The sequence below is a fragment of the Musca domestica genome, unplaced genomic scaffold, assembly GCF_030504385.1.
Source record: "Musca domestica strain aabys unplaced genomic scaffold, Musca_domestica.polishedcontigs.V.1.1 9, whole genome shotgun sequence".
Lineage (NCBI taxonomy): Eukaryota > Metazoa > Arthropoda > Insecta > Diptera > Muscidae > Musca > Musca domestica.
The window spans coordinates 2197927-2221729 of record NW_026712435.1 but is presented as its reverse complement, the minus strand read 5'-3'; the positions used below and the strand labels follow the sequence as shown (position 1 = coordinate 2221729).

At 34.7% G+C, this 23803-nt stretch overlaps 1 protein-coding gene across 2 annotated transcripts in view; it reads right to left on the bottom strand.

Moving 5' to 3' along the window:
- The window catches only part of LOC101887814 (tyrosine-protein phosphatase 69D), a 148606-nt gene that overhangs the window by 36475 nt on the left and 88328 nt on the right, over nucleotides 1–23803 (bottom strand). The window contains exons 4-10 of one of the 2 annotated variants that reach the window (XM_005189019.4): nucleotides 16521–16772; nucleotides 15994–16240; nucleotides 15048–15942; nucleotides 9274–9426; nucleotides 8602–8712; nucleotides 8362–8541; nucleotides 3982–4226 (exon numbers count right to left, since the gene is read on the bottom strand). In XM_005189019.4, coding sequence (XP_005189076.1) covers nucleotides 4053–4226; nucleotides 8362–8541; nucleotides 8602–8712; nucleotides 9274–9426; nucleotides 15048–15942; nucleotides 15994–16240; nucleotides 16521–16772 — 2012 coding nt within the window. In that variant the 3' untranslated portion in view covers nucleotides 3982–4052. Of the gene's footprint in view, nucleotides 1–3981; nucleotides 4227–8361; nucleotides 8542–8601; nucleotides 8713–9273; nucleotides 9427–15047; nucleotides 15943–15993; nucleotides 16241–16520; nucleotides 16773–23803 lie in introns of those variants that run through there. The other variant, XM_059131500.1, reaches the window with a different exon arrangement.

Sequence of the window (23803 nt, the reverse complement as noted above, 5' to 3'; positions counted from 1 at the left end):
TCGATTCCGTCATAAAACAATAAACAGAAGCCAACAGAAGAAACAATAATGCTAAGTTTTTGAAAACAAAGTCCTCATAATTGCTACTAGAGGACGAAAAAGAACCGACCAAATCAAAAACATTGAATTTCCTCAGACCCTTCCTTGGCCTTTCCAATTATTTATATTAGAGAAAATATTAACAAATTTTAATGATGATTTAAGAAATATATTGTACGCTTAGATACCGGATTTCAAAAAAAAACTTTTTGACTTAACAACGAACTCGTCCTCCAAAGTAATCGGTATTGTCGCAGGGAGGTAGTCTAATTAATATGATATCTCGAACGAAACGAAAGGGAATTAATTTATATTGTTTGGGCCCTTGGTAAACTTCATAGAAAATTAAACTCATTAGAGAATTAAACGCATCCACTGTCCATCAATCTTTGAGCTTTTGAGTGCACGAAAAAACAATAACGCATTGTACACCGGGGAAACAAAACTACGTAGATGATGCTCTGTTTAGGCAAAATATTAATGCCGTGCGAGACGATTCTCAGTCAGACGCAGGCACTATTCATAGCGAAAGTTCATTCAAAAACATTTGTAATCTTTAAAAAATCATAAAACTCTAGTAAATCCAGAAGTGCATTGTATTTTATACACTCAACTCTGGCCAGTATTCAACATTACCTAATAAAACTCTTAGCAGGAACTTAGTTCTGGTATTGTAAAATCTTCGTTACAGATATATTAGACAAAAAAAAATAACATTTCAATGGTCGGGATACACCGTTCTTAAAGGAGAGGACGTGGGCTTTCCTTCCATATATAGTTTTCAAACAGTATTTTTTTAGGTTTAATATTTGAAAATATTCAAGTGACAATTTTTTTGCGAATTTTCTCAACCTCCACGTTTCTTCAATTTCTTGTCCTCGGCTTGCAAGTTATTGTTCTCTTGTTCGGGAGAAAACAGTATATCTTTTGGAAAAATATTTTTCCAGTCTTCTTCCAGTGAGTAGGGGTGTGCTACAAGGGTTTGTTCTTGACCCTTTATAGTTTGTCATGTATGTTATTGATATGCAGAGTTGTATTAATGGTAGGACTTGTATGTCATTTGCATTTGCTTATCACATTCAAATTTTATTTAAAAGATAATATGTGTTTATGGATTTGTCGAAGTCATCAATTGATTTTAATGTTAATATGTTGGTTACTTGGTTGCATTGTAATGGCCTCTCAATAAATACTCAAAAATCTAAAGTTATGAGGATTCAACAAACGTTTCCACTTATAGGAGGCCTATAAATGTTGTAAGCTCGATGAAATGTTTTGGTTTGTTTCTTGATTCTGGTTTGGTATTTGATGTGCATGTGAATTCTTTAGTGTCCAAGGTAAATTTTATTTTAAAGCAAGTTGTATTGTTTGGATATATTTTTGCCTAAGAAAATTAGAATTCAGTTGGTCCATGCCTGGATTATGCCTAACTTTTTATATTGTATTGGGATTTTTGGGGGTAGTTGTGTTTTCGTTTTTCGTAAGTTGAAACTATTGGCGATATCTCCTCAAATATCTCCTTCTGTAAAAGAGTTTCTAAGTTGTTCTTATTCCTATTCTTTATTGCGTATAATATTTATATAAGTACAATTTTTTTTATTTTTGTTGCTGCAACAAGAGTTTAGGAGTATTTAACTCCTTTTCTACTTTATAGTTATGTAATTAATATTAACATTTAGAAGATTTTTTTAACATAGAGATGCAGGATAAATACGCAAAAAAAAACTTTTTAAAAAATTTTGATTTTGTTAAGACGATAAAAATGATTATATTCATAATGTTCGGCATTTTTGAGGAATTTTGAAAAATTCCTTTGAGTATTAGTTTCTTACTTTCAATACTTAGTTCTGACTTTCTATTTATAATTGGATACATATGTCGGATTTACTTATTAATTTTGTCCAGAATGTACGGAAAGTGGTTCTTGAAATTTAGAAAACTAGAAGCGTCAAGTATGATACCCAAGTACTTGACGTGGGTTTTCACAATTTATGTTCTGATTATTAAACTGGATTGGTCTCTATGGAACAAGACGTGAGCAACGCTCTCTCATGAAATATATAGCTTCTGTTTTATCTGTATTTAGTAGAATCTTCCATTTGAAGAAATGTTTATTTAGCTCTGATAGTGCTTTCTCTAAACTTTCAATGATATTGCAGGATAAAATCCCAGAACATAGTATTGAAGTGTCGTCCGCGAAAATTGAAGCGATGCATTCTGGTATGATTGGGATGTCTGATGTGTAGATGTTATACAAGATAGGCGAGAATGATCGATTTTTTGACAGATGTAAATAGCGCTTTCGAGACATAAAATGATCTATCAGATAAGAAGCTTTGTATCATATTTATGATTTTCATGGGGAAATTAAACTTGTATAATTTAAATATAAGACCATTGTGTCAGACAGAATCAAATGCTGATTTAATGTCTAAAATACCATTCCAGTTGATTTTCCAGTCGAAATTTTTTTATGAACGAAGTCTCAAATTTTATATAGAGGTTGGGATGTGTTGTGTTCCTTCCTAAAACCGCATTGTTGTGGAGGAATTATCGTTTTGTTCGGTGAACAGAATAATTTTTTTAAATTCCCTCCAAAAGTTTTCTCATAGACGAGGGAAGACTGATTGTTCGGTAATCTGAGGTTGAGTGTCCAGATTTGTTGGCTTTTTGTATGGGGATAGTCTTTGCAAATTTCCATATGTTAGGGAAAAAGGAAAATTTTAAACATTAGTTTAAAATATAAGTTAGCGTTTTAACTCCATGGATAGGCAGATTCTTCAAGCACAGATTGTTTATTTCCTGGATATTTTCCATTTTTCAATAGCTTTAGTAGTTCATGTACTTTTTCACAGTTTACTAAAAATTGCTCAGGTACTTCCGAACTATTTTGTTTAATTTCCAAAGCTATTTTATTAACCTCTTCGCAAGTTATAGCATCACTCAATTGACCGCTCATTAAGTGGTTTTGGTAAAAATGTTCTGCTATAACCTATTTCATTTTTTTTACAATAGTTGAAATTTGTCTTTAACTTTTTTTGAAATATTCCAAAACTGTTTTGATGATTTGTCTAATGAAGATAATATTGTGTTCCAAGACTTTTTTCTGTGAATCAACAATTTCTTTTTAATTTCTTTGTTAAGCCGATTTAAATAATGGCGATCATTTACATCTCGGGATCTTTTAGAATTCCTGGAATAAATATTTCTATGTTGGATTAGTGTTTTATATGGTTTGGTACAGTGTTTATAGGTGTAGTAAGTTTTCTTTTGGGAACGCTGTATTCTACAGCCGATTTAACAATTTCTGAAAATAGATTAACACGGTGGTCGATTTCGTTGATATCGAGCATGGAGCTATTAGTATAATCCGACGGCAAATTATTGTTTAAGTATCTTTGATACCGCTTCTAATTAGCTTTTCTGTAGTTGTAGGAAAATGTGTAATTTTTTTCGGGAATTCAACTAATTTCGCATATAGGAGGCATCTCCTAGTGTCGGCTTGAATATATGAGCAATCATGAGAAAACCGAATTTGGAAATTATTCTGTTGGTATTTTTCATATAAAATATTTCCCCAAGAATTATTGCTGGAACAACCCCAATACGTATGCCTCGAATTAAAATCGTCTCTAATAATGAAGTTTCTATTTGAGGTAGTTAACTTTTGGATGTCTAATTAAATCGTCTGTTGATAGATCTCTGGTCCCACCATTAAAGTAGCATGAGTATATATTTAAGATGCCGTTTTCGGTTTACATTGAGACACCAATGTTTTCGATCAATGACGTGTTTATTATGGGTATTAATTGCAACTATTCCCTTTTAAACCAAAATGGCAACTCCTCTCTTTGATCATGTCGATCCTTTCTGTATTTAGCCAGGTTTGATTCAGGAGGCAAATATCAATATTTTGGTGGTCCAGAAAATAAAATAGTTAATTTAGTTTGTTTCGAACGCCTCTTGCATTCCATGACACAATTTTATTTAATTTTAAATTATTAAATTTCAAATTATTCAATATAGAAATTTGAATGCAAGATAACTTCGAATTGGTCAGCTTTAGTTTTACATCTGCTAAGATTTGTGATTAGCTCTACTGTTAAATTTTTCATCTCCTCCATGGAAAATGATTGATTAGGTTGATTTTGTGGAACGGTCCATGTGTTTGATGGCAAAACACTTTCCTGGTTTAATGCATTAGGAATAGCGTTATTGTAGTAAGAGGAGCTATTGCATTGCAAACTACGCTTTGCTCTACTCTTTAATTAATATTTTTGTCTAATCTCGAGAAATGATTTTCTCGCAGGATATTCTGTTGAATTTTATTTATGGCTCCATTACAGTTAGCACATTTTACTGTGATACTTTTACAATGGGCAGTATTGTGATTTCCTCCGCAATTAGCACAAAAAGTTTTAACATTGCAAGAACTTGAGCCGTAACCAAGCATCTGGCAGTTGTAAAATTGAGTAATTTTATTTCTGCTAGGTCTCTGGTATTCCCAGCGAATTTTAAGGTGATTGAAATCGGAATAGCGTAGTCGCAGTTCTTTAAGACTTCCTTTAAAAGTAAACAACGTAGATAAAATTTTCTGGAGCGGCCTTTTCAATTTTCCTTGTTACTATCTTAACATCGACACATTTGAGACCCATATTAGTAAGCTCAGTTTTAATTTTTTTTTGGATCCACTTTGTCCAAATCCAGCAAAATGGCATTGTATGGTTTATCACACTTAATTGTGTATGTGAAAAAATCCACCTATAGGTTTGTCTTAAATCGTTGGCAAATTGGCTCAACATCGCAAGTTTGAGTTAGAAAAAGTTCAGTCCAATTGAAATTTTTTTAATTGAATAATTCGTTATTTTTAGAATTCTGCATAGCTCATGCATCTGTTCAATCATGCACTTTAGTATAGTGATTGGAGGCACCTCAACTTTTGTTGAAGAATCGATAATAACTTCATCATTATTAGTGCTAACGTCATCAACTTCATCATCATCTTGAGTTTGGAGTGGTAAAAAGTAGTTTTGATTACCTACTCTTTGATGAGAAAAGTTTGGTTTTGGCTTTTTACTCATAGTAGTCAGCCTGAGAGATATATTATCACCTTCGTCGCATTGTCTCTTTATGTAGCTTTTGGTGTTGATCTTCTACAAACACTTTAGGTTGCAGACACCTTCTTCTCTTTCGGATTTTCCAGATCTTTAAAAAAACCGCGAATCCTTATACCACGCTTGTTGGAAATATCATTCTATGTAAGAATTGCTTGTATTTTCAACAATCTGCCGTGTAATCTTAAGATATTTAATTCCTCCTTAAAATGCTATGAGCGTAAATTATATGCTCACTTCAATCAAAATATTGTTTGCATAGTTGATTCATCTTATTAATAAATATATTGTTATTTTTGCTCATCTTTTTGATTTTTGTTAATTTTTAATTTTTTAAGATTAAGAATATCATGAATAATTTTAGAATAATAAGAATTTACAGACGTGAAAAACTTAGCAAATTTCAGTATCATATTCACTATTATCGACTTTTAATATACAAGGTTTAGATTTTTCTTTTTAAATTTACAAAATCGTATTTACATAATATTTGTGCGATCTTCAAGCTTCTATAGTATACCTTGATGTAGCAATTTAGTAATTAAGAAGGAAGGTTTTTGGAACTTATTTTTTCGATTTTAGGAATACAGTCTTGGAAAAATTTGTTCAAAATGTTTTAAAATAAATTTACTGTGAATTCAAGTTCATTAATATTATTACAACAACATAAATAAATCCAATTAGTGAATTTAGTCTACGAATTTTTTTTTTTTTTTTTTAATTAACAACTTTTTTCGCTGGTTGTGTTGAGCTTTTCCGAGTTATTATACTAATAACTTAATATACACATTAATATACACAACGTTGGATGATAATTACCTTCTGGTGTTGAGATAGCAGGGATTCTTAAGAGTTCAAAATACTGTGTGATATTAACAAATGCTAAATCAAGATTTTTTTTTATTTGATGAAGGTCTAAATTGCAAACGATGCACAACACAAAATGAATAATGGTTAGTATTCCCAGATAATGTTAAAAGAGTCATTGATTCTGAATCTGGTAAAATAAGAGCCACTAATGTCAAAGTTACAATCAACAAGGACCCAAATATAATCAATAATATCCATTTTCTGCACTATTGATGCTATTGCTGAAATATGGCGAAAATATAGAGCAACTTCTGACGATGGGGGTATATAAGAGCATAAGACAAATAATACACATTTGCCCAAATCGGCAATTATGCTGATAAATGCAAATTCAAATCTTTTGGAGGGTTATGTTTTATCAGCAGAAATTATAAAAGCTGCCTTAGCTGTGTTGGCAGTTGAAAAATCTTTCAAAGTTTTTTACTCCTAAGAGTATGGATAGAAATACCCGCTGCACCTTTAGTGTTAACAAACCTTTCAGTAACCTCCGTTATAGCAACCGTGAGAGAGATTGCTTTGTCATTTATAAACCTTTACCATTTTGCTAGCTTAAGATACAAATTCGGGACATAGTGGACATTGCAGCACAGTGGATTGCACAGAAAAAACCAAATAAAAATCATTTGTCAATAAATATGATTTTTGATAAGTGTAAAATAACCCTACAACACTACAATATGTTAGAAGCCCTCTTATGGCCACATCATTTTTCAAGATTACGCTTTTGAAATTATGTCACGGAGCACTGCCCAGATATTACCCTTAGCATTTTCAACAGGGCATCTGCCCAATATTTACGCACTCCGCCGTGCTTTTAGTTGTTGTGGTTCATTTTACAGCTAAATATAATCCAATGGTCAACCAAAATCCTAGAATTTATCCCTGTTCTCAACTCTTTTCTCAGGCGTGTCGATTGGCTTCAATTGTGTGATAAGCAATTTTTTTCTATTTTTTTCAAAATAAATTTACTGTGAATTCAAGTTCATTAATATTATTACAACAACATAAATAAATCCAATTAGTGATTTTAGTCTACGAAAATTATTTATTTTATAATCAACAACTTTTTTCGCTGGTTGTGTTGAGCTTTTCCGAGTTATTATACTAATCAGGGACATTAATATACACAACGTTGGATGATAATTATCTTCTGGTGTTGAGATAGCAGGAATTCTTAAGAGTTCAAAATACTGTGTGATATTAACAAATGCTAAATCAAGATTTTTTAATTTACGATCATAGCATTTTAAGGAGGAATTAAATATCTTAAGATTACACGGCAGATTGTTGAAAATACAAGCAATTCTTACATAGAATGATATTTCCAACAAGCGTGGTATAAGGATTTGCGGTTTTTTTTAAAGATCTAGAAAACTTAAACAGATCCGAAAGAGAAGAAGGTGTCTGCAACCTAAAGTGTTTGTAGAAGATCAACACCAAAAGCTACATAAAGAGACAGTGCGACGAAGGTGATAATATATCTCTCAGGCTGACTACTATGAGTAAAAAGCCAAAACCAAACTTTTCTCATCAAAGAGTAGGTAATCAAAACTGCTTTTTACCACTCCAAACTCAAGATGATGATGAAGTTGATGACGTTAGCACTAATATTGATGAAGTTATTATCGATTCTTCGACAAGAGTTGAGGTGCCTCCAATCACTATACTAAAGTGCATGATTGAACAGATGCATGAGCTATGCAGAATTCTAAAAATAACGAATTATTCAATTAGAAAAATTTCAATTGGACTGAACTTTTTCTAACTCAAACTTGCGATGTTGAGCCAATTTGCCAACGACTTAAGACAAACCTAATTGTGAATTTTTCACATACACAATTAAGTGTGATAAACCATACAATGCCATTTTGCTGGATTTGGACAAAGTGGATCCAAAAAAAAATTAAAACTGAGCTTACTAATATGGGTCTCAAATGTGTCGATGTTAAGATAGTAACAAGGAAAATTGAAAAGGCCGCTCCAGAAAATTTTATCTACGTTGTTTACTTTTAAAGGAAGTCTTAAAGAACTGCGACTACGCTATTCCGATTTCAATCACCTTAAAATTCGCTGGGAATATCAGAGACCTAGCAGAAATAAAATTACTCAATTTTGCGGAGAAAATCACAATACTGCCCATTGTAAAAGTATCACAGTAAAATGTGCTAACTGTAATGGAGCCATAAATAAAATTCACCAGAATATCCTGCGAGAAAATCATTTCTCGAGATTAGACAAAAATATTAATAAAAGAGTAGAGCAAAGCGTAGTTTGCAGTGCAATAGCTCCTCTTACTACAATAACGCTATTGCAATATTTACAATAAAAGTATTCTTACCTCCGATAGCATAACTATCGTAGTTATACTTTGTTCCAGAACCATTCTCCAAAAATCTTCAATGGTGGTATCCATTGGGTCTTGAGTTATAATAAAATTTTCAGTGTTATCATAGCCTTCGATGAATGATGCGTTAATATAAGTCGAACTTTCTTTGTTTGGCATTGGGGAAAGGATAACCTACCGATAAAGAAAAAAACATTTTAATAACAGTATGTTTTTTAACAGGTAATTACAAACCCTGTTCCGATCATATGGAAGAACAAGTTCACTTCGATTTTTCACCGCATTATGCTCACTTCCACCAACAGAACAAGTCTTGTTGGTTTCATCATTTATGGTTTGAAGTTTCTGCAATGACACGATATAAATAAACGTTTATTATTATGCATTTCGGGTTCTGGGTTTTTGAAAATATTACCGAAACAAACCAAATTTAAAAAAAGATTGGTGTAGAACAGGGTAAGGCCAAAAAAATGGTTTTTTGAAGAAAGATTATTTTTTTTTTTTTTGATTATTGATTTATATTATATTTTTACCAATACACCGTTAGAAATATTTGAGTACATAAATATAACTTTCTACATTAGGAAATTATTTCCTTAATTTTAAAACTTACAGCTGCACATATATGTCTTATACAATTAATTTTTTTATCTGACAGAATTTGTATTCCAAATTACATATTATAACCAATTAAAGTTGTATAAAAACTTATATTTTGCTGAAACTAACAAAATATGTCTCTCTGTTTATAGAGAGTCGTGGTATAGAGGGTGTATCTTTAGCACACAAAACAAATTCTTTACTATACACAAAACACTAACAAATTGATATTTGCTGTCGTTAAAAGATTTAATAAAATTACCACAAGTTTATATAAGCATAACAATTATAAATGGTTGTGCTTACCTCAAATTCCAGTTCCAATTTACACTTTTCCCTGCCATCCTCCGTCTTGGATTTGAGATGTTCCACAGTCATTGATAAGCCAATGGCACTTATCTCCGTATTTCCCAAGTGTGCAGTGTCCAATAACGCTCTATACAGAAATATGTATTGTTTCTGGAAAATGTAAGATTTATTGAATTGTGAAAAGTAAAAATGAATTATGGAATATAAAAAAATATTCAATAAATGGTATATTCAATGAATTATAGTACTACAACTTTGAACTACTGAGTTAAAAGTTTTATTTCTTTTCAATCCGAAATCTCCAATGTTTACCATCTTTACTAACAACGTTTTGTTTCCTCCGTTCGCGGAAGCATAGCTGAATGCTACCGGACGCGTCCACAGGTTGTGGATAGTGGGACGGCCGATAGTAACATCGGGCAACTGCGAGTTAAATAAGCAGTCGCGGACAGCTCAGCGGTTTCTAGAGGGAGAGTCGCGGACTAAATACCCGAGTGCCTATGATCCCGAAGGCGAAGTCACTGGCGCAACTAAACTATCCAGTCAACGGACTAGTCCAACACAACGGACTCCATAACACTGGAGTGTTACGTAAACCGTGCTCATTAGTACAAACTGTATTCGAACAGTTGCCTCGTTGATACCTGGGTGCCTCGACGAGTAATAGGCTTAGGTGCCAAGTCCTTACCATGATGTGGAGGCTATGTCATGGCGGACATCGTCAACTCCAACGTCCACATTTCGTATGGAGAACAATTTAAGAACTAACAACAACAAAACAAACACCGCACACCTCAAGCTCCGGCCGCGGACAAGATTTTAATTGTGGGTGGGGACGAGACTCTGCAGACGTACCGAGACGTAGTATGCGAAAGCATACAAATAAAGAGTGAACAGCTGTCTGCCCCGCTCGAGAAGACCAAAACCCTAAGGCTTAGCCAGGAGAGTGTACCATCTGGTTTCGGGAATGATTCACCACTTTCTTATGAGGAACTCGACGTCACTGTCATACCCTTATCTGAGAGAGATGTATCCGTCCAGGAAGCTGAAGAGGTTGCTCAAACTGGCGCTCAGATGAGGCCAAAACTCGATGAAGGAGTTTTTTTATCGGAGCACACCCACTCTACCAACCTCCGGGTCAAGGAAGGCGTCGTGGAAGGTGGCACAATGTCCCTATCAACCGCGACGACTCCGGATCGAAAGAGAGAAAAACTAAGAGGGGCTACAAACGGTCGGTGATGTACTGTAAAAGCTTCATTAGCCGCGATCCCCTACATATTACGGGCAATTAGTGTCCCTATCAACCGCGACGACTCCGGATCGAAAGAGAGAAAAACTAAGAGGGGCTACAAACGGTCGGTGATGTACTGTAAAAGCTTCATTAGCCGCGATCCCCTACATATTACGGACAATCCCACGGCAGCGGGTTGTACGACACCGGATTGGCCCGAAACAACAACACTCCAGATTCAGCCAGCGGCTGCCAACCCAGTGTATACATGTTCGTGTTTGTTTATTTTTCTGTATTGGGAGCAGCACATCCCTGAATGCTTGCTCCGGATTCTTTTGGTCCGTGCCGGGCTTGAGGAAAACCCCGGACCATGGTTCTGTACGGTTTGCCAAAAGACCATCCATCATAGATCAGTCTTGGTGCGATGTAATGGATGCAGAGGATGGGTGCATTTTAGGAATTGTTCCGGTTTAACCCGGTTGCGAGACTATAGCGATAGGGACTATGTTGCTTCGTGCTGTACCAACGTAGTCCCCAGTGAGTCCACGACCTCGTCGCCAACTTCCGAGTCGTCGTTGGAGTATGGAACTTCCCCGTAGTCTCCAGAACAGCAACCTTTACCGCAGCACCTAACGCCACATGTTGCTGTTCCAATTCCGGACAATGCATCGTTCTTGCAGTTCAATTCCGGACTCCGAGGTAAAATTGATAAGATAGTGGATTTTATGAATCGGAGAAATATTAAGATCGCAGCGGTGCAGGAAACCAAGCTCAATGAAAATTGTAGCTTACAACATTGCAATGGTTACAACGTATTGAGGAAAGATCGCACCAGAAGTGGAGGTGGGGGATTAGCGTTCCTGTTACACCATTCTGTTCAACACAGACCTATCTCGCTTGAGCTAGTCTCTAGTGACCCATACATGGAGTGTATGGGGGTAGCAGTCAAGTGTGGTACTGCTGAGGTAGAGGTGCTTAATGTGTATATCCCGCCGGTTAATAGCTGTGAACCGCGTTACTTGCCTAATACAAGCCCACTTTTGGAAGGCAATAACCGCCTGGTACTAGGGGACTTCAATGCCCACCATGAGTTGTGGCATTCCGTCCTAGGTAATGACCAGAGGGGATCAGCGTTGGCAGAGCAGATTGACTGCTCCACATTTTGCACGGTAAACGAGGATGCCCCCACCCGAATAGGAGGAGAGTGTCACAGTTCGCCAGATTTAACCATTGTGTCACCCGGTTTGATAAATGACGTGACTTGGCAACCCGTCATTTCTCTTGGCTCAGACCATCTCCCGATAATCGTCTCCATCAGCAGATCGCCCGATTTCATAACCTCTGAACGCTGCACTTTCCTTAACCATGGGAAAGCCCACTGGGCTGAGTTTAGAGAGTTCACCGACCTTCGCTTCAGAGAACTGCCCAATCCTTCTGATGTTCGGGTAGCTGAAAGGATTTTCCGGGACATCATCAAAGCTGCAGCCAACCAATTTTCCCAGCAGAGGCAGCGGGATTAGCTAATGAGCGTGATGAGCTCCGACGTACAAATCCTACTGATCCCAGAGTCAGTGAACTGACAGTGGAAGTCAACCGGTTGGTACAGGAGCATAAGCGGAAAAAGTGGCTAGACCATCTGAAGTGTTGCAACATTGGAACCGATTTGAGTAAACTGTGGGTAACGGTAAAGTCACTCTCGAACCCTGGAAAAAAGGATGATAGGACAGCAGTCGCATTTAACGACGTAACTGTGACTGATCCGAAGAGGTGCGCTGGCTGTTTTAACCGCCAATTTGTCGAGCACCCCGAGAGTGATAGGGCGAGGCGAAGAGTACTACGTCTTATAAGAGCTCTTCCCGCCGAGGATGTACCTCCACAGTTTACGATGGGTGATGTTGCGAATGTCATCCGAAACGCTAAGTTATCTAAAGCGTTGGGCCCGGACGGAATATCAATAATGTTGAAACAACTGGATACGCCGGGAGTTGAGTATCTAACTAAAGTCCTTAACTTGTCGTTAGCCACCCACATAGTTCCCGAAGCCTGGAAAATGGGCAGGGTGGTCCCGCTACTGAAGCCTGGCAAGGATGCCAGGAAAGGCGAATCATACAGGCCGATTTCGCTTTTGTCGCCAGTAGCAAAGACTCTCGAGGCCTTACTCCTCCCCAGTATCAGAGGAAGCTATTCAGTAGCTAACCATCAACACGGTTTCCGTCCACTACACAGCACTACAACAGCATTGCACGCCATATCCACACATATCAGTCGAGGACTCAACCAGAACAGGCCGTGCCACAGAACAGTAGTGGTGGCTCTCGACCTATCAAAGGCCTTTGATACGGTCAACCATGCCACGCTGTTCAAGGACGTTGAGAACCCTCCGGCCAAGTTTGAAATGTTGGATAGTCAACTATATGTGTGGACGCCAGTCGTTCCGGAATAAGAAGACCAAGCCTCGTAGAGTGAAACAGGGAGTTCCCCAAGGTGGGGTGATATCTCCGGAACTGTTTAACCTCTACCTTTCCGGAATTCCGCGCCCTCCAGACGGCATCGAGATCGTAACTTATGCGGATGATTTTACGATCATGGCGTGGGGCCTGTAGTTGATGACATATGTGTCAAGGTGAATAACTATCTCGCGGAGCTTACCGCCTTCTTCCATGCGAGGAATATGAAAATATCCGCCACTTAATCGACGGCCACACTATTTACCACATGAACTGCGGAGATGAGAACATAGCTGAATGTGCAGGTCGAGGGGCACATAATTCCGACCACCAACTACCCCAAAAACCTTGGGGTCACATTCGATAGCATGTTCAAGTCTTCCGCGTAAGCCACAGCTATTTGCGATAAAATGAAAAGTAGGAACAAGGTCCTTAAGGCGCTAGCCGGCAGCACTTGGGGTTCGGATAAGGAAAACTTGTTGGCCTCTTATAAAGCGATAGGTCGGTCTGTGGTTAGCTATGCGGCTCCAGTGTGGTCGGCGAATACAAGTGCAACGCAGTGGAAAAGTATTCAGACCTGCCAGAATGCCGCCCTGAGAACTGCAACAGGGTGCCTACTCATGACTCCTGTGGACCATTTACATTCCCTTACGTCAGCATAATCATATGCTTTCGTTGCAGTACTTGCTTGGGTGTTATCGTGGGAGTCACCCTAACCACCATATGGTGGATAGAACTCCACCACCCAGGCGTGTCAGGAAGGACCTGCATGATCTAGAGAGAGAGGTCCAGCGATATAAGAGAGAGCCCCTAGAGCATGAAGCCTATGAAGCGGGTCTGAATGGCATTCATACTGATGCATGTAGGTTTTTTAAATAATATTGTTTAAAATTGTAAAAAATATTGTCGTACAAAAGTAGAAGCAGGGTAAATGATTGGCTCGATACGGTGCATTGACTAACATACGGACTTTATAAACCCTCAGTCATATGGCTACGGAAGTTATATAACATTTAATAAGACCAAAGCGTGCCTCATCGAAATAATTGTTTTAGTCCATAGGTCTCTTTGGACCAAATCCGTTTTAGGACATTTGGAGTAGATCTAGGGCTGTCAATCTGGCAGGCTGGTGCGCACGACAACTCTCGAAGGGAGTATCCGATTTGGTTCAAATTTGGTACATCGTAATATTACTGTCAAACCTATATCGAGATCGGTGCACTCATTCTAGTACACCAAATTTCGTGTGCTTCAATATTTCTGTTACCCACTGATCAAATAGATATTTTGATCCACTTCTTCTGGTTAAACTTTTGACAAACAATTATACCAATCGAATTGTAAATAAGTGTTAGATTTTCTTTAAATTTTACAAATCCCAATATTTGTATCAATATTAGAAGAAGTGAAATACTTCGGTCTACTAATCTGGTACCATCGTGCACATATGAACATTTTCCAAAATTTATCACATATTTTATATACATAGAACTAAACATCGATTAATTGGTGAACATTTTCTTTCCATATTGGGTAGATCTTTTAAGAAAACATTTAAAAATAATAGAAGTCGGATTAAGTATACAAACGAGGATTATTCTAAAACGCTAATGCCACAAAAAATTCCGATATCGGGAAGTACCATAATATGGGGGATATAGAAAAACTTGGACTTATATAGACAACGTTCCGTCAAATGATCCCATACAAAATGGGATGTACCGTTATATGGGGGCTATATGAAAACGTGAAAATATACATACATAATAAGAAAAAAATATACCGAATATGAAACAATTCAATTAGAAAATGTTATGTAAATCGTTAAAATTATTAAGTTTTTCTCCCTTTACGCCCAATAAAGAGTTTTAAATTAATATTTCTTATAAGAGAATAAATACTGTTGTAACCTTCGGACGTTCGAAGCATTCTATTTTGGGAAACCGAACAGATCAGATAACCGATTTTTTTTGCTTAAGCACCAAAAAAACGTGAAGTGGCCGCAATTTTTTCTTTATTTTTTTTCATCAATTGAAAACAACTAAATTTCTCATATCGCTTATATATTTAAAATTTATTACTTTTTAACTTACCAATGATTGAACAAGGAAATTTCTTTGATGGCGTAAGTCACAAACTGTATTAAATATTGATACTTGGTCTTCTTCTTCTAATTGTTGCAATAAAGAATCTAATGCCACCAATGTTCCGGTTCGACCGACTCCTGCGCTGCAGTGAACCAATATTGGACCCCGTTGCACTGAATAGACAGCGTTTATATGACGTACAAATTTTATTAGAGCATGTGGATGTTCTGGGGCCATGAAATCTTTCCAAACTAAGTAATGGTATTGTGTTATTTGTCTACTCTCTTCCTCTTCGACGTTTAATGTGTTTCTCTTAAATATGTCTAGTATCCGAATTAAATAATCGCCTTGCTTCTTTTCCGATACGAACTTCACCGTTATATCACCGAACTGCTTTAAATCCATAATTTTTTCCGGCCAATACTTAGCACATTTAGTCTTATTGTACTCTTCTAAATTTGTAAGCATTACTATTATTTCTAAATGCTGTTCCCATATCATTCTCCAGAAATCATTAATTGTTGATTCCATTGGACCTTGTGCGCATATGAACTTTTTTCTTTCCTTGTACCCTATTACAAAATTTGCATTTATGTAGTCGGAGCCCTGAATACCATTTACTTGAGAAAGTTTGACTCTGGTTTGATCATAAGCCTTGATATCAGGATAGCGATTCTTCGTTGTATTTTCTTTCATATCAGAATTCTTAGTTGTCCGATCATTAAATCGGTTTGGTAGCATTTCATATTCCCGCAAAAATCCATAATCTGTATCTTTATGGCGATTTTTATATGCAACATACAAATCTGATTTATGAATCGGTCCCACATCCGTTATTTTCCCGTTGCTTGTGCCAATGAAATGTCTATGATTGCCTGATCGACCGCCAAATAGAACACGACTAAAAATAAAAGCATGTAAATAAAATAAATATCATTATTTCCTAACTTACCTTAAAGAATCTCTTAAACTTATAACTTCTTCAGTCCCTCCAGAATTTTTCTCCGTAAATCGATAGTAAACGAAGCAAAATATTAACAATATTATCAGACCGATACCAATTATTATTGCGAAAGGCATTATTATTAAAGCTATTAATGCTATTCCACTTTCTGTATACATTTGTTCGGCGGCCAAACTAGGTGTTATAATTTCGAAGTAACTGCTATATGCTCTCAGAACTGATGTATTATTGCGAACTGAAACGAAATATTACAAATGTAAGAATATGAAAATAAAATTTCGCGCTATATTAAAAAGTATTTTAGAGAATATAACTCAATAGTTTTTCGTTTCTGTACTTTGTGGGCAAACCTTTTCTCTCAGAGTGGATGTAAGGAATATCTTACTAGTTTTACCTGTACATTTTAAGTACAGGAACACAACAGTAGTTAAAAATAGCAAAGTCTGAAAATAGTTTCATGCTGCTTACTATACGCATTCAAACAATAGTTTATAACAGGTAATAAAATATATTACCAATAACTTCCAAAAAACCAGTATAATCGCTATTCATATCAATTTCGCCGTCGTATATGTCATATATATTTCCATGAATTGTATATTCCGTAGCTTGATTATCCGATTGCATTTTATCATCGCGTTCCATAATGATATGAGAATTTTCTCTCCGTTTTCTTCTGGTTCCCAAAATTTGTGTTGCTGATTCAGTAAGATTACTGGCATTGCTAAGTTCAGCGTGATGACTGTGATCTGGATCACTGTATGTATCTATAATAAAGAATATAACGTTATAAGTATGTTATTATAGACATTTGCGTGTTTAATAATATTCTTATAAAGAAGTTTCGGTCCTGCGCAATGAATACAATATCATAATTAATCCATATCTATGAAATCTTAAACATTTTTATGATTTTTTATATTTTACCTTTATTTTATTTATTAACTAGCTGGACCGGTCTGCGTTGCCGGCCCGTAGTTTTTGTCTATTATGCATATTTGTCAAAGCATAATTATTCACAGATATGACTGATATAAGAGTTCACGTACTGGTCGATTAAAAGTGTTTTAAAATACTTGTACCCATATTTAAGCCGTGGGCTTCAATATTTAAACCGTGGGCTTCAAATGTGTGGATGTGCTATACAAATTTTTTAAACCCATTAACATCTTAGACTGTGCATTAGAGTCCTCATAGTCCCCCTAACCATGTCGGTCTGTTTGTCCGCCAAAAGGTGGACTTGAGGGGGTACTATTACATGGAGAAAATTCTAAAATTTTTAAATATGTTGTAATTTTTGTGTAAGAGTTTCACCCCCAAATACATATTTTTAGCCAAATCCTTTGAAATATGGTAAAATCAGGTACCTTTATATAAGGTATCTTGAATGTTTGGGAAGAATTTTTGGAAGGATAGAAATTCTTTTTCTTAATAATAGTCCCATTCGCTCTACTACTGGACAAAGTAGTTACTACGCTTATAACTTAAGAACCGCTGCATTGATTTTAACGATTCATACAAATTCGGAATTGTCTCTGGTCCGAAAAGGATAATATCCAAAAAAAATGGATATTTATTTGTTTTTTTAATTTTTTTTATCGTTTTGTGTATGTTGGTTTCGGCTCAGAAATTTCTTCTATTCGTTTTCTTGTTGATTCTTTGGTTTGTTGATTCTTTGATTGAAATATTTAACAAAACAAGTAAGCACAAGAAAAATTTTTCGGGTATAAAAAGATCGTCATCAAATTTCAAATTGTAGATAGTTGGGAATACGTAACGCAAACTTACAACATTTTTAAACATACTTTTTGTAAATCATGAAATATCGCAAGCACTGAGCAGAAATCCTTGAAATATTATACTAATTTTACTTCCGCAATTGATATTGTTGTATTTTTGGAGTTGAAAGTGAATAAGTTCTGTTCGTTAAATTGAAAAATTCGTTAAATCGAGTGCTATTTATAAGAAGGCTTGTTGACTCCGAAGCTATTGAAATAAGAACTCTTATATGGTTTGAACAATACCTTTATTACAATTTTAATTTAAAACCAAGTTATCAATAAACTAAATGGAATTGATATGCATTTTTATTGAAAATGTTATATCTAAAAACAAAAAAAAAAATATATTTTTCTACTAAAGCAATTCTATTTTGAATATAATAATTTTTGTTTGTATTTATTATCATCACATTGGTATACATTTTTCAAAAGGTTTGTTTTTTTCAAAATGTTGTTGCAAAATTGTCAGGCTTAATATATATATATATATATATATATATATATATATATATATACATATATATATATATATATATATATATATGGGCCGATTTGCATAATGTTATATATATATATATATATATATATATATATATATATATATATATATATATATATATATATATATATATATATATATATATATATATATATATATATATATATATATATATATATATATGGGCCGATTTGCATAATGTTTTGTACAAACGTTCATCATAACCCGAGTTAGGTTTTTAAAGAAAACAAGTTAAAAATCAGTAAGCTCGGCGGTGTCGAACTTTGAATATTCTCCACCAATTGGAACGAATTTGTAAATTTTCAATAAATAAAATCCTTAAAAAATTCTGTTAACATTTTAAAAGTACCGAATATTGCCGTTATATTGGGGTCTATACGACGTGGACCTACATAGGCATTGTTTGCCATTAGCCATTGCCATATTCAAATTCGAAACTTGAAATAAACGGTGAATAATGTAGTTAAAATCGTCAAAATATCGTATATAGCGATTTACCGTTATATCGGAGCTGTGCAAGGACCTGGGCCAGTATAGACAATTTTCTGTCACAGGCTATAGCATCCATTACGAACGTCAAATACGACATCTCAAAAAATTTCGGTGGGTATTGTACCTACCGAATATAGGGAGGTACTGATCAGAGGGCTGCGATGAGTATGATCGAGTAGGCTTGATCACACACAGTGGAAATACAATCAAATTCAATCAGTCGGTCAGATGTAACATGTTCATTCGAGTTGCTCAAGTCATACGATAAAGTTGTGATCAAACATGTATTTATCGAAGTTTTGTGTTCACAATCAAACAGCTCACATGAGTTATTTGTTTACGAACTTATGTTGAATTGTTCATAACGGGTCGATCATGTATGATGAGTCTGATCGGTTTTATTTATCCTAGTTAAGTGAGTGATTTGATTTGATTAAAACACAAATGTTCGAATCTGAGCGAAATCATGATTGTAATTTTACTAAGGATTTCATAACTAAAAGCTGTTCCCATTAAAGAAATTGGTGCAAATTATATTTAATAAACATAACATTTTTTCATTTTATTTGGGTTTTTCGTATGTTAGACCTCAGTAACTTATTAAAAAGAAAAAAAAAAATAATAATATTTTTAATAAAGAAACACATCATTGGTATTTAGTAAACTAAAAATGTTTAAATATTTTTTTTTTTGTTACAATATTGGTCAAGATTTTTCACAAACTTCGACCATTTCGTTTACCTACCCGTGTGTAGTTTCTACTTGCATCAATTTCGGTCACACTACCACAATATTTATTTATTTATTTATTTATTTCATACCATAATACTAAACCCTCCAAGGCCAATGAATAGTATTAATAACGTAATTATGCTCCAAGTAGAAAATAATAACTTAAAACTAATATTCTTCCATTTCAAATATTAAAAAAGTTAAAATAAACTGCCCCAACTTGATTGAATGGTTGAATAAACAATGACGCTGAGCGAACTCGATTCAAAGAAGACAATCACGGTTGTGATTGCTCATTTACATTCATGTGTTCGATCAACTCATGTTGCTGAACACATCAAACCGTCTCGAACACTCATTGTTGATTGTGAGTGAAGTGATTCAAACTGAGCGTTCGATTCGATCCGAAGCGAAAACGGTCATTTCATTCAGATCAAACTAAACGACAGCATCAACAAAAATCAGGTACGAAACCGAGTGTGCTTGAATTTTTGGATACTCGTTGCAGCCCTCTGGTACTGATATATGGGGCCTATACGAAGACCTGGGCCTGCATAGGCAATTTTCTATCACAGACTGTAGTTCCCATTACGAACTCTAAATACGTAATTTGAAAAAATTCCGGTGAATAATACCGAATTTTGGGAGGTACCGTTATATGGCGTCTATACGAAGATGTGGACCTGCACCGACATATTTCTGCTTTATGCTGTAGTATTCATTACGAACTTCATCAACCAAAGTTGAAACAAATTCGGTGAATAATGTCGCTAAAATCATCAAAATACCGAATATCGGGATGTACTGTTATATGGGGGCTATATGAAAACTTGGACCTACATGGCCCATTTACGAACTTAACCTGCCTACTGGAAAAATAAACACGTGTGCAAAATTTTAGCCTTCTATCTCAATTCGTTCGAAAGATAGCGTGATTACAAAAGACAGACAGATAGATGGACATGGCTAAATCGATTTAGAATTTTACGCTGATCAAGCATATATATACTTTGTTGGGTCTGACATTAGTATTTCGAGGAGTTACAAACGGAATGACAAAGTTAATATACCCTCCATAGTATGGTGGAGGGTATAAAAATATTGACTACGCTTACTTTCACGCCCACTATTTCGATTTATCTAAAATGCTTATATTTGCCAAAATTATGAAGATATCGGTTTGAAAATTATTACACGACATACTGTTGGCTTTCCATCCAATACTAAGTACTTACTTTAGGGCTGAGGAACTGACCACGCCTACTTTTTAATCTATAATACAAATCAATTGTTGTTTGTTTGTAATTGAATCAGTTGAGAACGGCTCGACCGATTTGGATATATATATTTTTTAATGTTCGTCCTACCCCGAGTTAGGTTTTTATGTAAAAAAAATGACCACGCCTACTTTTCAATCAAATACCAAATATGAAACAATTCCGGTAAATAATATCGCTAAAATCAACAAAATGCCAAAGATATGGAGGTACCATTATATGGAGGCTATAAAAAAACGTGGACCTGCACAGACAATTTTCCGTCATTGGCTGTAGTATCCGCTACGAAATTCTAATACCAATTTTGAAATAATTCCAGTGAATAATGTCGCTAAAATCATTAAAATACCGAATATCGGGAGGTGCAGTTATATGGAGGCCATATGAAGACGTGGACCTGCACTAACAATTTTCTGTCATTGACTGTGCTATCTATTATGAACATCAAATACCAAATTTGAAAAATTTTTGGTGAATAATGTCGCTTAAATCACCAAAATGCCGAATATTGGGAGTTACTATTATATGTGGGTTATACCAAAACGTGGACGTACATGGCACATTTTCGAAAAGTCCTAAATCGACTTAGAATTGTATGCTGATCAAGAATATATATACTTTGTGGGGTCTAAAATGTATATTTAGAGGTTTTACGAACGGAATGACAAACTTAATATACCCTCCATATTATGGTGAAGGGTACAAAAAAATTTAAAACATATATACAAGTGTACATGCAAAGATTCCTTCATTCATCATAAATATTGTGCACCTTAAACAAATGTGTTGGAAAGAATACAACAATAAACCACAAAATAAAGAAAACATCGATAAGCGCTAACCGATGTTATTTGTAAATTGACTAAAGTTAAAAACATAATAGAAGAATTTAGGAAATCGCGTCGACTCAGCTACTGGAACAATGAACTGTCAAACCAATTTTAGAAATTACATTTTTGAATAAAGGCTATTAAAATTTATATTTTATTTATTTATTCTTTTCGCCACAACCTACTCTATTCAAGAGGTGTCCAAAAGTCTGCGTAGTTTGAAATCGATTAAATGTCCAGGCCCGGATGGCATACCTAATATAATTCTTAAATATTGTTCAGAAACATTAGCACTTCCGTTAACTATATTGTTTAATTATTCACTTAAATTTGGTCACCTTCCTACTTTCTGGAAAAAATCTTATATTATACATTTAAATAAATCTGGTAGTCTTACTAATGTGTCAAATTATAGAGTTATTGCAAAATTAAGTACCATTCCACAATTGTTCAAATTACTGCAGAAATTTCACTGAAAATTCAATCAATATTGAGTCCATATCAGCATGGTTTTCGTAGTGGTCTTTCAACTACAAAAAATCTTATACAATTTATGTCAACAGTAACAAAAGAATTTGTTCAGCGTAAAAAAACTGGCACAATTTATACTGATTTTAGTAAAGCTTTTGTTAACCATGAACTCCTAATATATAAATTAAATTATATGGGTTTCAACACAAACTTAGTCGAATGGATATAATCTTACTTACAAGATAGATCACAACTAGTTGTGTTTGAAGGGCATCTATCCAAAACGATTAACGTTCCATCGGGTGTTCCGCAAGAAAGTCACCTTGGACCGGTCCTCTTTCTTTTATTTATCAACGATTTACCTGTTCCATAAATTACTCGAAATACTTTTTCAATGGTGTAGGTTAAATTGTATGGATTTAAATTTAAGCAAATGCAAGCATATGCGCTTCTCTAGATCTTCTTCTCTGATATTGCAATATAATAATGACGGTCATTCATTATCAACTGTAGATTCATTTGTCGATCTTGGCCTCTTGATGGATCCAAAATTAAATTTTAATAGCCATGTAATAACAATGGTCAAAAGTCAAAATAAATCCATATATAACAAAACAGTTATTTACGTCTCTTGTCAAACCTATTTTGGAATACCGTTATGCAATATACTCATATAAAATAGAATCCGTACAAAAACAATTCTGCTATTTGACTTACGAAGTTTACGTTGGAATAGTGATTTTGTTTTGCCTTCTTTTGCTAGCAGGCTAAGATTGATTAGATTGCCTACCCTTAAAAGCAGACGTATTATGTTAAACTGCATGTTTGTAATAATATTTAATGGTAATATGCCTTCAGATTTCCTAATCGCATCTATTAGAATTAATGTTCAGTATAGATCTAGTTGATACTACCAATATTTATATACTGATTTTCACCGCAGGAATTATTCAATGGCCGAACCTCTTAGTAAAATGTGTGTTGTCTTTAATTCTGTGTACTGTAATGTAGATTTTGGTATGGTAAGTTATTAAATGGTAAGTTATTGGTAAGTTATTAAATCTAAAATAAAATTATTCTATTTTTAAACAATAAAAATACATGTTTTATTATTTGATTTTTAATTCCCTACTAAATGATGCGGATCATGATGTGTACGCGATCCCTACGTAAAGGGAGGTCGCCTCCTCGGTCGGCAGGGGTGGGAATATGAGGCGTTCGAAAAAAAATATATATAGACCATAACACAGCACAGTGCAACCGAAAGTGTTGCAAGTGCTTCAATCAATATATATTACAAAAACTATTTTTTATTTGGCATACACCAGTTAGTGAAGAAAAAATTAATTTCAACATATTTTAGACTTCGATTGTTTGAAGATTTATTAATAAACGAAAAATATACAATTTAAAAAATTAACATTTTTTCATCAATTGCAAAAAAACATTAAAAATCCCCTTCGACGGTAGAGTTACATTTCTGAAACTTATATTTTTAAATACTTTTTTAATTAATTTTAAATAACATTAAAAATTAAATAAATATATGAATTACTTATCAGCAATTATTGTTAAGATATTAAACCATTTTCATTTGTTAAGATTTTAAACCATTGCCTTTACATATGTGTAAACTTGATTGTTCGACATTTCGAGCGCTAGCACCTATCTCCTAGTTAAATTTTTTGTATCAAA